Raw genomic sequence first — 16,169 nt, 5'->3', positions numbered from 1 at the left:
CACTATCGCATTACTGAATTGATGTAAGTCAGAAAACAGTTGGGAGCAGAGGTAGGGTGAGCAGGATTCTGATTGACTCCTGAACTCGGCAGAAAGAGCATCCCAAATGATTATGGTGTCTTTCACGAGACAGGGTGTACTGGTACCTGGATACCTGGGCCTATTATATTACTGGTTTCCATGCTATTTTGAGGCATTTTCAATTTCAATTCTGCTTGCTAATTGGTTTTGGCCTAGTGTGGTAGTTGTATATAAACCTGTATAACTACCTTTATTGTTCAAATGTAACACAATTGAAACTTCAAATATTTACTTTATTCTTGATGTGATCATTAAGTGTAAAAGTTGAATACATTTACAAAATAATCTTTGTTGAGTTTTATGTAACACCTATCTCAAAACTCAAAAATAAAACCAAAAAACCTCACCAACAGAAATTATTATAAACATAGTTTTTATTTTTTTCTTACCTTCAATGAAAAAGGCCTCATGCCACCAAAACATTTTTTTTAAAACTCAGTAACTGAACACAGAACTCAAGAGCCTGATGATGATTTTTCTAGACAACTGCTGAATAATTTATATTGCTTTTTAAAAAATAACTTAGATCTATTTTTTCACTTCTTTCCTTTTAATGTAGCAATATCCCCTCATATTTTTTCATAAAAATCTAAAATATCTCTAATAGTCCCAAGTGTGTTATATTTACATTTGTTCTGTTTGTTTCATTAAAATTTTTCAGAAATAAGTGCACTTCTAAAGAGAAAATAAAATTTAAAGACAAGAGAAAATAATCACGGTTGTAGCAAAATAGTTATTTTGAATATTCTGAATCTTAACAATTCAAAGAGAGAATGTGTTTAGTAGCCAGGGACCTCTCTATTGATTAAAATTTCAATTCTTTCATTTGTAGATCGTTAAAAGAGGGACAGCTGTTTCTCTTACCAGTATATACTAATTGATTGGTTGGTTGATTGTCTGAGCAGGGGTGTCCAAACTGTGGCCCGCAATCCATTGTTAATTGGCCCGCAGCAAATTCCAAAAATATATTTAGTTTACTTAAATAAACCAGGTGAGGCAATACATACTTCACCTCGAATGAGTGGCCCGGCTGTTTGTGTATTTTACCGTATATGGCCCTTGGTAAAAAACGTTGAAAAATGTTTGGACACCCCTGGTCTAAAGGTTTTCCACAATAAAACGCCAAAAATAAATGTTCTTAAAACTATTTTAAATTTTACAGATTTCCACAGATATACAGGTGTTTAGAAAACAGAAAAAGTATACTTTCATAGAAATAAATGAAACCCTATCTTTAGCCTCAACAACCAAAGTTTGGAATATTCCACATTTGAATATTCCCCATTCAACTGACAGCTTATTAAATCAGGTACAGATTCCATTCAGAAAAGGTTGATTTATAACAAATTTCTTGTATTCAGATAGCACTGTGCTTCAATAAATTTAAAGATTTAAAGCTACGTTAATAAGAAAAGCATAAAAGAAAAATAACATAACTTGCTTTAATACAAAGGTTTTTTAATAAAAAAGTCAAAGTCTACATTAAATCAGGAAATCAATAAATCTGAATTATACAAGGTTTCTATATGCTTAGAAAAACCAAAAACACACACTTTATAATAAAACTCTTTAATTCAAAATAGAGCCTAATTTAAAGAAAATGTCATTATGCCCAGTGATTAGATAAGGTTTTGTCACTTAAATTAAATTTCAGGTTCACCTGAAATATGGGAAATGTACAATAGAGAAAATTCAATCTCAAAGGTACTTCACAAATTATCTAGCTAACTTGCATCATGAATCAAATTCTTAGCTTCCAAAGGGCAGACACAGTCTTTAATTGCTTTTAGATAGGCACTTAAGAAATGCTTTTGATGAGGAGGAAACCCCAAAGATTGTGAATCACTCTTTTAACTCCAGGGAAAAATGAGACTCTGAACAAAGTAAACTTTTAGAACTGCCTTTTCACTGCCAAGAAATCATAACTATTTCCAAGTCCTTCCTGTTAACAACAATGAGGGAGAAGGAAAGTAAAGTACTCTATTCTTATTCAATTAAGAAGTCAACTTAGATAATTCAGTTCATTGATCTATCTCTAGCTCTCTCTCTGTGTCAACTTAATGATATTTTTCCGTACGAGAATATTAGAACTAGAAAATGTTGCAATTTCCTCATATCTTCTCCATTCACTACCACACTAGCAAAGCAGTCCTTTAAGAAAAGGGGAGGTGATAAGGTGGGGTGAGAAAAATCTTATAAAACTGAGCAGAAGTTAAAAGATTTTTTAATATTAGAGGCAGCTATAATTGGAAAATCCAGAGTTAGTATAATTGAGATAACCCCAGAATTTTAATAGTTCTCTCTCCTAGATACTCAGCCACATGATCCAAACACGAAAAATGGAGGCAACTATTGAATGAACACCAAATACTAGAAAAAAAAGAATGAAAGGGAAGGAGGAAGAGAGGGAGGGAGGAAGGAAGGAAAGGGTGGCAGGGAGGAGAACCCAGGATGGCCTTATTGAAACATACTGTGGAACTGTGGCAGCCTGTGGAACCTGGCAGCAACATTTATAAAAGCTTTTGTAGATTTGCATAATGATCCTATGCGATTATTCCCCATTAAGAGGAATATTTCTAGAAATAAATCATTTTAGATTTTGATCATAGATCATTTGTAATGGTTATAACTGTTGTATCTTTAAAAAATTCTATCACCAGATAAGACAAACATTAGGCCATTCTTTGATCAAGTATTATTCCTCAGCTAGTACTTAGGAAACCCAAACCACAAAGATTCATTTTAGAATTAAAATGTTGAGCTAGAAAGGATTATTTAATTCTTAGGCAAATACCCAAAGAATTTGATGCCGACACCATCTCCCCTGTCCTCTAATCACAACCCCTCTGGCCTGCATTTACCTCCTTAATTCCATTTATAGTGACCACAGTGATGTAGCTAAACATGAACAATATCGTCCTTCAACAAGCTGACCTCTATCAAAGATCTGTCATGTCTGAGTACAGCATTCCCACAGGAAAGTAAAATTCTACTCACTTGTGAACACCACTCTGTTCAGGATCTTTGGTACATTTGGAGTATAAGAAAGTAATGGCACAATAATACAAGTACTATCAAAGGAAAAATTTTCATAAAAAAAAATAAAAGTTAACCAGCCATGATATGTAACAACTTTCTAAAAAACCAAAGTAAATAGCTCTTTGTACTCTACAAGTCCATTTACACAATCAGAAGTCTGACATTTAAAAAAATAGTTTAATAAAAATACACTAGTTCTACAAGCAGCCTTCGTGGTCATTTCTTATATTCAACTCACCATAAACAAATTAAAATAATGTCATGTCCTCTTGTTAAAAAAGAAGTCCTGTTGTCACAAGAAAAGCAACTTTACATTTTATATAATACAGTACACCTCCCCTATGAGTATACAGACTACGTTTATAAAGGTCACCAGTATTTCTGAATGCAAAGTAAATATATTAGTGGAGTGCTTGAGTGAAGGTGTTAAACTTCCTCCTTCTTATAAACATGTCACTCCCTACTGTGGAGTTTATGTTGTAACATGATGATCAATTCTATTTTTTAAATAACCAGTGTATTTTCTTTTTTAAATTTCTTAAAACCATGATAGAAATTGTCTTCATATATATTTTATAGATGTCCAAACCAATAGGGCAAGTCTTCTTAACACCAACTATGGAAGATGGCTTTTATTGATTATCTAGACCCAGAAGATTTGCAGTAAAACAGCAATACTGCAGTATTACCTACAGGTTAGCCTATGTTGCTTTAAATGATATGTGTTTCTCCTGAATTGATTAGAGGTGTTACAGTACAAAGCCACAGCACACACAGGCAGAATGGACCTTAATACGCATGTAGGCAGTGCAGTTAGAAAGGGATGTACGTTTCTTTTATTCCAGTACCTTCGTATAATAAAGTTAACAAAAATAATAAAATATTAAAAAAAAAAAAAGCCAGCTGGCACTGCCAACCAATTCCTATAGTAGTCTTAGAAATCCTAGTCCTGTAGAATTTCCTCTTGTAGTCATAAGCACCACCGTCTCGGGAGTATTTCAGTGTATTATTACCTACGCCAAGCAAGCCTGGTGATGCAGCTACCTGAGTTCTCTTGGTTGTGGGCGAATGTGATCTTCACTCATAATTTCCCAGCTTTCATGTATGTGGGAATAGAGCCACGCTGAGTCAACCCTTCAAACCTTTTATAGGTGTAATTGAGAAAAACCCAGTCTTTGGATTTGTAGTCTGGTTCTGTGGTGTTTGGCACTAGAAAGATAGAAAAATTAAGCAAGAGCAAAGGAATTTCATTAGTGAAAAATGTCATCATCTTCATAGACTTTTAATAATATTGTGTTTTAAATTGTCTTACCTGGTTGTAAAATATCAGATTCAGGAAAGTCATCAAAATTTGAAGTATCATCAATGCTCTTGATTTCTATAGGGATTGCTGCTGGCCTTTCCCTATGAAAAGGTATTGAGTAACCATGGTCAATTTTCTTCAACTCTTAATTTTCCGAAAAACAATTCTACTTGAAAATTCTTCATGCTGTTCTATAGATATCAGAAGAGCTAAGGAAAGTTACTCTGGATTTGAAAATAGTTAAGTGGACTTCATAGTCGAGTATAATTTTTTTATTAAAACATTATCATTTATTTAGAATTTTTATTTCTTTATACCAAGACTTTCTCATGCTGTTGTGTCTTTTTTTTTTTAATGGAAAAACTAGAGCTAATGAAACAGAAAGTAGAACATAAGAGATTTTATTTAAAAGATTTCATAATTATATAAAGTATGCTTGATACTGTGGGGTCTGGATCCTCCCTAATTAATTTAGGAATAAATTTCTTCTAGGAAAGGGTCCATAAATCAAAAGTCATTTAAGAAAATAAGGGGCTCAAAGGGTGAAGGGACTACACATTTGTGATGAAATCTGAATCTAAAAACTTCCGTCATATAAATTTTAAGGGAATCAGGGACACAAAATATCAATCATGAAAATGCCTACTTACCATGTCAAAAATGTTTATGTACAGAAATAGTTAAAAGAAGCTATCATTTTTTTATTGCTTCTATAGTATCAACAAATATTTATTGGATCTATTAGGTGATAAGTTTACAAAATCATGTAAAAGCATACATACATTTTTCCCACAATTGTTCCAACTTACTTATACTTACTAAATTTATATTAGTTTAGTGGAAAGAACCATAGGCCTTGGTGCCCTCAGATCTAATCTCTTCACTAACTAGCAGTATGACCTTAGGCAGGCAAGTCTCTGCTCTGTGACTGTTCCTCATTATAAAACTAAGGGATTGGACCGGTAGTCTCTAAGCATCCTTATAACTATGAAGCTCTGTTCAATCAGATGATGTATAGAAGCAGACAGTATAATACAACATAGCAGTTAAGAGTCAGAACTCCAGAAGCAAACTGCCTAGGTCCAATTCTCGTTAGTAATTCTAGCTAGATCATTTCCTAGCAGTAGCACTGTAAGCAAATCACTTTTCTATGCCTTAGTCTCCTCATTTGCAAAATAGGGAAAATAATAGTACCTATTTTATAAGGTTTATTATGAAGATAAGAAATTTATGTAAAGTACTTAGAACAATGCTGGACATACAATAAATCATCAAAAAATTAGCTATTATTAAAGTAAAATACGTAGAGTGCCTAACTCTTAGTAGAAGCTCCAGTGAGGATCTACATGGAGGAAGTGACACATAAGTGTCTTAGATGAAAAGGAGCTGGTTTGGCAGGGCAGGGGTAGGGCCAGGAGAGGGCAGGGAGAGGAAAAGAGCATTTCTGTGAGGTGGGAAGAGTGGGGAAAGATCATATAAGAAGCAACTTGTACTGTGAGGTAAGAGCCATACCCCACAGTCCTGAAACACAGTTAAGGATCCTTAATTTTATTTTAAGTGCAAAGGAAAGGAAGACAATAGCATGGTAAGATTTGTTTCTGAACTTGCTATGCGTAGAACAGGCCAGAACTATTGAAGGTAGTTTGGCCATAAACTGAACAAAGACAAAGGCTCACAATGAACAACTGTAAGTAAATTCTTATAAGATACTTGCATTATTTAACTATTCCCACAATGTTTAAAAAAGGGACTGTATCTTCTTATAAATTAATAAAGAAGACACAATATGGTATATTAAAAGGAGGACAAAAATGAAAGGTTATAATGTAAAATGTAAATACATCTTGGTTGTGCTAACAGCCTTCATCATGTAACTCTGGATATAAAAATCTAAACAGGTGCAGAATATGTGATTTTTTTCCCTTAAAGTGTACATTAGCTAAAACAAGTCATTTAGCTATAGCCACTGGAGTCTCATGCATTTGTGTAACCCAGAAAGCACTGATTTAATAGCACTATAACAGTGTTACTTCTTGTATTTAATCTAGAGGAATCAGAGAAAAGTTAATCGCTAAATCTCGTTTACATTTTATTTTACTCAGACCTCTCCCATTCAAAGCCCATTAACATACCTGATGTGCCCCCAGTCTACACCTTCAAAAAAGGGATGACCTTTTATTTCTTCTACTCCACTATTTCCAATTCTATTTTCAGAATCAATACAAAATCTAGAAAATGGACACAGAAATCATATGCAAATCACACTTAAAGTACTCTATTTGCATTATTTCAAACATTTCTTTTTTTGTTTGTTTACTGAAGTTAACTGTTTACTGTGGAAAATGTGGGAGAAAATATAAATCACCTGTCATCAGAGTTAACTACTATACACAGTTTGAAGTCATTTTCTTCCAGTCTTTTATTATAATTTTCAAAATATTGTGTTGATACAGTAGTTACTATATTAGGACTTTTTTATTCACTGAGTGAAGAAAATTCACATAAAGAAAATTTCCCAAAGTCATTAAAATTTTTTCTAACTTCATTTTCTAAAATCTGCATATGGAAATATTAACAATTTATTTAGCCAGTCCACTACTGTTGAACATTTAGATGGTGTTCAATTTTTCATTATTAAAAACAGTATCACAATAAACATATTGTACCTAAATATGTACACACATCTGATTATCTGCATAAGCAAAAGTCCTAGAAGTAAAATTGCTGGGTCAAAGGATATATATATATATATATATATATATATATACACACACACACACACACACACACAGCTTAAGGATTTTTGATAATATGCTGTCAAGGGCTCTTCCCATAGGTTGTCCCGATTTATATTCCTTCCAGCCATTCATAATCAGTACCAAAACACTTCATCTTAACTGAGAAACAGAATAGGATCTTTTGCTTAGATCAGATTTCATATAAATATTTTTGTGATGTGAACTGCTACTAACAATTTATTTTCTCTTTTCTCTTTCATGGAATAGGGTCATGCATTCTAATAGGAGTGACCTCTGAAATAATACAAGACCTCTTCCCTCTTCTTAACTCTTATTTTTTTCCTGCATACTTCCTTTTAAGAGTTTTCATTTTATTAAAACACCTCTTCTTTATTGATCTCTCTGATTGTATATATCAGTGGTAGTCCCTTTTCTCCCACAAAAGTGAAATGGGCTATTCAGTCTTTCAGGCACCTAATGTAAAGTTCTACATTAATATAGTTTATAGTTTTAAGATACCACAAACTCCTCTAGGGGTTTAACCACTAACCTAAGAATTAAATCCTTGGCTTTCTCAGATATAGGCACCTCCGGAGGAAATACCAGAGTTTCTTTCCAGTTCATCACTTTTCTATATGTTTCTTGAGGTGTTTCAGAGCAGAAAGGTGGATATCCTACGTATCAGAGAAAAACAAATGTTTTATCAGGTTTAATGATCAAGTATGCTATACCTGCTATATATGTGTCAAAAGAACCAACGTAGCCCTGAGTGCTCTATTTCACAATTAAAAACGCCACCCGTCATCAATTTATAAAATTGCTAATGAAACCAATAAAATAAAGGATTTAAAGCAATGCCCCTCCTTTACCTGAAAGACCATGCAAATACAATTTTGATATATGGGAGTTTGGCTTTAATACCCGCTTCCTGAAACAAAATTCCCAGGGAGTTCATTGGTATTCATTGTGTATTTAACATACTGGGATGTCAGAAATCAGTTTTAAAAGAGTTCTGATATCTTAGCCCATGGTCTCTGCAATATGTTCAATCAGTGACATTCAAGGTAACTTATGTAATGTGTACATAAATGGATAAAACATACCTATTAGCATTTCATACATAATCACTCCCAAAGACCACCAGTCACACAATTTATTGTATCCAGTCTGCATGAATACTTCCGGTGCAATGTAATCTGGCGTCCCAACTGTGGAATACGCCTGCAAAGGAACAGTTTGTCCAACCTACATTAATATAGTTTTATGAAAGACCTGAGTATGGCTCACTACTGTAAAAGGCAATATATACAGAAGTTAATTTTTCACCGAATACTTATTTTGTATGTTTATCATGTATAAGACTTAAGTGATAGGTACTGAGTCAGATAATATATTAAGACATGATTTTTGCTCTCCAAGAAGTTCAACTAAGTGACTTACAAATTTAGCTCTAAATTCATTTCAAAAGAATAAAAAGGTTGAGTCCAGTAGGCCTGGCTCCTGCACTCACTACTAATGTGTTCTTAGGAAGGTTATTCAACCCCCCTGAGCCTCAGCTTCTGCAAGCATAAAATTGGAGTAACAATACCTGCCTGAACAGCTGATACGAGGATGAAACAAGAAAAGTAATGTGCTTTGCAAACTACTACAACTTATTATATAAACATCAGGTATTTTCATATGAACCTAATTCTAGGCCACTGCTCATCCATTAGGAAACAATAGTTTTTCATTCTTAATTCATATAAAATATGATAAATACTATTTCTTTAAGGACATAATTCTCAGCTAAAGAAAGTGCTCTAGGGGCTGTTTGAAAATGTGTGACTGTAGATTGTCATTTTAATGACCTGGGGGAGGACATGAGTGGCATTTAGTGGGCACAGGATACAGCTTCTAAAGGAATTTCCTACCCAATATACCAAGAGAGTCCCCTCTGCTTCTCCCTTAAGAAATACTATATAAATCATGATGATGGCCATGAGAATAGTAAAACATGTACATGTGAAATCATCTGTAACTATTCTGTAACGGGAAGGGGGGTACAGAATTCCCACTATATTTAAGCAGCATTCATTTTTCCCTTAAAAGTACGAAATACTGCAATTCGTTTCTCAATTGTAAAATCTGATCTAGAAGTGACACATTTAAAAGTAGAAGGAATTTTGTTGTTGTTTATGCAGAGCTCAATACATTTTAAAAACATTTTTCAAACCTTTAATAACAGTGAAGTGTTTTATAAGCACAGGAAGCTTGCAATTACTTGGGCTAATGAGACGATGAGCTCAATAATGCAAAGGTCATTTTATTTGGTTTGAGAGGATCTCAGACTATTTTCAGCCTATTTACATTCCTGAGGGAATACTGAATTAGCCGTAATTTCATTTACATCACTTGGCTGAATTTAACAAATATAGAGTGTCTGTATGTGCCAGGCATTGTACAAGAAATTAGGAAAACAAGGCAATGGCACATTCCTGACCTTGGGAATGTTCCAAGACCTAGTTAACAGGATAAAGGAAAAGAGGAAAAGGCGCAAGCAATTCTTATGTTTGCTAATAGAGGAGAAATATTGTGAGGTTAAAATAGACAGAGTTAGTCCACATTAAAGGAGTAATTTAAGTTTATTTGTGATAAAGTCAGCTTTCTAATTTTATTGATTTATTGTAAGAATGTTATAACACACCTTTGCCTATAAAGAAGTTCTTAGAAACAGACAACTACCTCAGGTGTGCTGACTGATATTTGTTTTATCAAGACAGGTATAGAAAATGGAAATCACAAGGCATTCACTACGTTCACACTCATCTCAGTGAATTTTATACAAAGCGCTAATTACTAATAAACAGACAGATCACTTAAGTATAGATATGCTTGGTAAAATACTCTAAAGTTAAATTATCAAGTAAAAATCAGCATTTCACTTTATAGGCAAGGAAACATTACAGAGAAACTAAAAAAACTTGTGATCCCAGAACAAGCTCTACCATTGCTACAAAGTAAGGACTAATTATTATGAAAGACACAAAATATTTAAGCAAAAACCAGAGCTTTTAAGACTAGGGCACCAAATTCTTTCTTAAAAACATGGCGAACTCACCAGTTGTCTCCTGTTCTTCTTCCATGTTTCTGCTTTCCTCTTTGAGTTCATGTTCTGAAACGCTAATTTCAACAAGACAGAATTGTAATCGTGAGAGAAAAACTTTCGCCCCAAAACAAATTCACACATATATATTTAAAATACACTGGTTTAAGGAATGAGGAGGAGAGAATCTTCAGTTCTCAACAGTACTGAATTAATCCAACTATACTACTTTAACCTGAAAAAAAATCAAACTTACAGAAGTCACTTGGTGGATTGTGTGTAAGGTTTCTGTAGAATTCAGTCCTGTGAGCTTTCTTTAATCCCGTGCATAAACCAAAGTCAGATAATTTCACATGACCCTAAATTTTTTTAAAAAAAGGTAAAATCAATACTTTTTGTTAACTTTGAAACAAAATCTTTATTATAAACTCTTCTTCTAAATGCAATTATTATAAAAATTCTTAGCTTAGAATTCATACAAGTGAAATGTACAATTATAACTATATGATGATGATTTAAAAAGTAGAAAATGGAAGAAGACAGCCAGCCAGCCATATTCCCTTGATGTCATTTTACTCCAGAGTAGTTTAGCAATAATAAACATTGCCATTGTCTATTTCCAATAACAAAATCAGCTCTATTACTCCATAAAATAATCATCAACCTAATAATTCACCAGTTTAGTCACATGCCTTGGCATCCAATAAAAGGTTGTCTGGTTTAATATCCCTATGGATGAAACCCAACTGGTGGATCGCATCTATTGCTAGAACAGTCTCTGAAATGTAAAACTGTGTTTCCTCTTCTGTCAAGGTATCTTTCTTCATTAGCAATGTCATCATGTCACCTATAAAAGGAAAAATAAAGAAAAGTACACATTATCTCACAGCTTGCTCTATTACTCCACTGTTTCTGAGATCTTATTGTTGAAACAGACATAGCTCCTGACTTTCAACTACTGTAAAATATTTCGTCACATAATTATACCACATTTTATTTATCCATTCTTTTACTCGTGGACGTTTATCTTGCATCCAGTTTTTCACAATTATGACCAGGAAAGTAAGTATGTATTGCCTCAAAACAGGAATACCTTGTAAAAGCTGTCTTTGTATTTGTACAATGTGTGCCTGACTTTTGCATTTTATGATCCACCCAGTATACCTCTAACCATCTCTAGGGCCAAATGAAAAAAGTGTCATTACATTAGCAAAAGTTGCATGACATTTAATGGGATTAAGGGCGAAAGTATGTGAAATCAAATCAAAGCAAAGATGACAAGGAAGCAATATCTACCACTCAATATCCAGAATAAGTTGCTGAGGAAAACACGCTAAACTGATAAATGAATCAGTAAGCACACCTAGAAATGAGATATATTCTTTCAAATTCAAGTTTCAAAAGCACTCAGAGCTCCTTGGGCCAGCAAAAATGAGACATCATACCACTGACAGACTCACCTCTAGACATCCTTTTATTTTCAAGGAATTTTTTTCTTTGAAAGGAGGCAAAGAACAAACACCAGTGAACTTACAACTCAGAATTGACCAGTGTTAATATTTTTTCATGATGATTCAAGTCTTTTTAAAAAAGTAACATGTAGAAGTATTCTGTGTCCTCTGTTCCCATTCTATTCTCTTCCCTTTTTGCTAAGTAACCATCATCAGGGGTTTGGTTTGATGTGTATCCTTCCAGCTTATTTTAAAAATATTTTCATATATTTATATATTAGTCTATGACTTTATAGTCTTCTATAGGTTCTTAAAAAAATTTATAAATGATATCAACTGTACACATTATCTCACAGCTTGCTCTATTACTCCACTGTTTCTGAGATCTTATTGTTGAAACAGATATAGCTCCTGACTTTTAACTTCTGTAAAATATTTCATCACATAATTATGCCACATTTTATTTAGCCATTCTTCTACTGGTGGAAATTTATCTTACATCCAGTTTTTCACAATTCTGACTATGCTCAATGAGTATCCTTTTGTAGGTCTCTTGTGCGCATGTAGGGGAGACTCTCTAGGGAATACAGCAGGCTATGGAACTGCCAGATTGTAGGGTACATACGTCTTCCACTTTTGTGGCATCTGAATTGCTGTCCATAAGAGTTAGATATTAATTTACATACATGAGAGGCCAGTTTCCCACACAGCCTCATCAGACTTTTAATGTTTTTACTAATCAGATGTGTGTGAAATGGTATCTCATTCTTGTTTTAATTTGCATTTCCCTGAATATGGGTGAGGTTGAACATTTTCCTATATATTTATAGACTAGCCAGAGTTTCTCTTCAGTACATTGTTTATCATTTCCCATTGGGTTGTCTTTTTCTTGAGTGACTTATTGTTCTTAACACTAGACTTAAATACAGTAAACGCAGAATGGTAGTATTTAAAATGTGCCAACTTTGTCATTCCTTCAAAATTTGATTTGTGGTCAAAATTAACATTACTATGGGAGGAGCTATTGGAAAACCATGACTGACGATGAAAAATCTCAAAACTAGGGATAGAAAGTAAACCCAGTCAATAAAACTTTAATTATATATAACAATTTGCCTGTGTCAGTCTGTCATTGCTTGTATGTTTGTTTTTACCTCCAGGGAGAAATTCCATGATTAGATAAAGATTCCTCTTATCTTGAAAACTGTAAAACATCTTCACCACCCAGGCACCATCTGCTTCTACCAAAATATCTCTTTCTGCTCGGATATGAGCCACCTAGATGAATATATTTTGAAAAAATAATTGTAACACATTACGCATTTTTCAGGCTTACCTCTTAAAATCCAGCTCCTTAAAAATCACAAAGGAGAGCTGGAGTTTTAGGAAAGATTTGAAACATATACACATGTTCATATTCTCATTAAATATGGAGAAGCTCTAGAAACAGTTCATTTCAGCTTATATCTTTAAGCCTGAAAAGGTGGGCTCCAGAGGTATTCTAGGGGAAGCCAAGGCCTTTGAGGTAGAAAAATGACTAGTGTAAACATTTTCTAACCTGATTCTCAACCTAGCCACGGATCCTGGTTTTGTCCAATAAATTTAGGGCCCTAGTCAGACTTTTAAAAATTAAAAGTAGTAAGCAGTGCCCTATAGAAGTCAGGTCCTTAGCTCTTCAACTTCTGGCAAAATATTCTAAACCAGGGCCATCCAATAAAAATACAGTGCCAACCACATATGTAATTTTAAATTTTCTAGTAGCCACATAAAAAGTAAAAGGAAACAGGTGAAATTATTTTTAATAATTATAATTTATGTAGCCCCATATATCTAAAATGTTATCATTTCAGTAATGTAATTAATATGTTATTGAGATATTGTACACTCTTTTGTTTTTTTGGTACCAAGTCTTCAAAAGCTGGTGTGTACTCTGCATTTACAGCATATCTCAATTCAGACTAGCTACATTTAAATACCCAGTAGCCACATGTGGCTAGTAACTATCGTCTCTATCTGGAACTAACTGCTGCCTTTCGTCCTTCCTCTAAAACCCTAACCAGTACCAATTCTATTATGATGTCGTTAGATTCCTAGTTATATCTTCTTGTCTCTAAAGCTCTGCATCTTGATCCCCAAAACTTTTTCCCATCATTATCTATAATTCCCTGTGGGGAGCCATGGTTACAGGAAACTCTGAGCTTTACAGAATGGCTCGGTTTATGCTACCTGTTTCCTCCCCCTGAGGCAATTGTCTCTGCCTGCACCTGAGGGGAGCTTGAGCTTGTAATCTGCTGAGGAATTTGGTGGGAGCGGCCAGTTCCCGGACACAGAAGGCTGATGCCTATCAGGGCAATTGATAAGATAATTACTTGTGAGAGTTTCGGTGAATGTTGTATCCTCTATGTGAAAGTTAAAGAATTTACATTTGTTATGTTAATACATACTTGCAGGTGCTCAAACTGCTTATATGGGTGCAGTAAAATAAACTTAGTGTCTTCAGGATCACTGAAGTCCGCGATCGCCATCATCATATGTGAGAGTGTCTTTTATTCATTCCCACTCCCCCATTCGGGAACCCATCGACTCGTGGCGGCTGGCCCGTCACAATTCCCTAATAAAACTCAGTATCTCAGCCCTCCTAGTCTTCCAAACCTCCTCCCTCTGCAGTCAGTCTCTTCAACAAAATCCTCTATCACCTTTTATCCTAACTGAAACTAGGCTGTCTGCTAAGAGTTCTGTCTTCCTGCAGAGTGAGTTTTCAAGGATGGCCTGTTCTTCTCTCACATGTAGCTGGGGGGCGGGGGGCGGGGGTAGGTTTCCTGCTCATTCTCCTCCTGTTGCTTGTGATACTTTCCTTCTCTCCAGCTCCTCTGAAGTACGAGCTGTGAGCCTTCAGCAGCGCCCATCCTTCTCGCAGCTATCCTTTATAAAACTCCTGGGCGGCCCCCTCACTTCCTCCTGACTTTAGCTCACGGCTTACCAACTGCTTTCCATCCTTTCCACTCAGTGGATGGATTTCAACACCCACAAGGATGAGCCATCAAGTTCCCTATCTACACAGTTCCTTGACTCCGTCCTCACCTCCACTGACCTTTCCCTCCACTACACCACATCGCCTTCTTGTCCTTCTCATCAGCGACGGCAGCCCCTCTACGATCTCAACTTTAAGGAACTCTGTTTCTGAGTTTCAGGTCTCTTATTCTTTACACTTCACTCTGCATTCCATGCACACTACCACTCTCCTCATAACCTCATTTCTTTCTCTGCCCAGCCTAGATTTCATCACTATGATCCCTCTTCTGCAAACACCTTGAACTCCCGGTCCTTCTCTGCCTCCACTGTATTTGCCTGGCAAAACACCAACCCTAGTTAAGCCCAAATTTCTGTCTAGTATGTCTGTTCTGCCCCAGAGCAAGTAAGTATTACTAGAGAAAAAATCACCTAATTATACCAACTTGTTTCACTTTACATTCATGATTGCAAATCTCAGTGGGCATTCACTGTATTTCCCTAACAAGTCCGCTTCCCCACTCATCAAGTCAGTCGTAACTATTTCACAACTTCTACTTATACCTCCAATAAGCTATCTACCCCCTTTACTCTGACTTGATGACCTCAATTATTTGCACTCTAGCAGGAACTCAGCACTTCACACTGTCAGATCAACCATACAGCATTTGTTCCAATTTTGTCTGCTTTTCCTTCCTGTGTGAATGAGTAGGCCCCTAGTCCTATCAAACATCAGCTCCTGTCTTCCAGTGCACTCCTGTCATTATCTGCCCTCTTTCTCCTGCACCGTCGCTTTTTCTCTTCCTAATGAGTTCTTCCAATCATCACTGAAACACTTCCTGCCAAAACAAACAAACAAAACCCAAACCTCCTTTTGACCCTAAATCTCACTTTACCAATCTAGTCTTGGTTCTGCCTCACATGAAAGATTTATCTATACTCCCTTCCCGTTTTCTTTTCCAGCAATCCAGTTAGGCTTCTGCCTGCCAGTACATGGGAACTGTCCTTGCTAAGTTATTCAAAATCTCCACACTGTGACATCGAGCGGCCTCGCTTCCTCCTGCTCTCTCTCTTAGCAGCAGGAAACGTAGTTGCCCACCCACCTCCTCCTTTAAACACTTTTTGTCCTCTTGGCTTCCCTGGCACCACATTCTCCAAGGTTCCCCCAATCTCTTGGTCTCCTCGGCTGTATTCTCCTCTGCCTACTGTTCCCTAGAGTTTGGATCCAGGCCCCCTTTTCTTCTCAGTCTATATTTGTTCCCTAGTCAATTTTATCTTGTCCTATTACTTTAAATATTATCAATATATTGATGAATTCCAAATTATATTTCTAGTCAAACTTCTCCCAAGCTTCCAGCCAACTGTCAACTTAATATCTCTACCTGGATATGTAATAGGCAGCTCAAAGTTAACATGTCACAAAAAGAACTTTTGATTCCCACTGTCTCCAAACCTCTTCCTTC

General features: G+C 35.4%; 1 protein-coding gene across 4 annotated transcripts in view; it reads right to left on the bottom strand.

The window, feature by feature from the left end:
- Positions 1–437: 437 nt before the first annotated feature.
- The window catches only part of STK38L (serine/threonine kinase 38 like), a 74,184-nt gene continuing 58,452 nt past the window's right edge, over positions 438–16,169 (bottom strand). For all 4 annotated transcript variants that reach the window (XM_019737455.3, XM_019737475.3, XM_019737445.3 and 1 more), the window contains 9 exons: positions 12,852–12,975; positions 10,939–11,093; positions 10,503–10,605; positions 10,262–10,323; positions 8,265–8,382; positions 7,712–7,835; positions 6,556–6,651; positions 4,433–4,524; positions 438–4,329 (listed from right to left, as the gene is read on the bottom strand). In XM_019737455.3, the coding sequence (XP_019593014.1) occupies positions 4,202–4,329; positions 4,433–4,524; positions 6,556–6,651; positions 7,712–7,835; positions 8,265–8,382; positions 10,262–10,323; positions 10,503–10,605; positions 10,939–11,093; positions 12,852–12,975 (1,002 nt within the window). In that variant the 3' untranslated portion in view covers positions 438–4,201. The remainder of the gene's footprint in view (positions 4,330–4,432; positions 4,525–6,555; positions 6,652–7,711; positions 7,836–8,264; positions 8,383–10,261; positions 10,324–10,502; positions 10,606–10,938; positions 11,094–12,851; positions 12,976–16,169) is intronic.

The sequence above is a fragment of the Rhinolophus sinicus genome, chromosome 1 (assembly GCF_057876585.1).
Source record: "Rhinolophus sinicus isolate RSI-liver-muscle chromosome 1, RSI-T2T, whole genome shotgun sequence".
NCBI lineage: Eukaryota > Metazoa > Chordata > Mammalia > Chiroptera > Rhinolophidae > Rhinolophus > Rhinolophus sinicus.
Note: the sequence above shows the minus strand (reverse complement) of the source record. Positions and strands in the feature narration are given on the sequence as shown.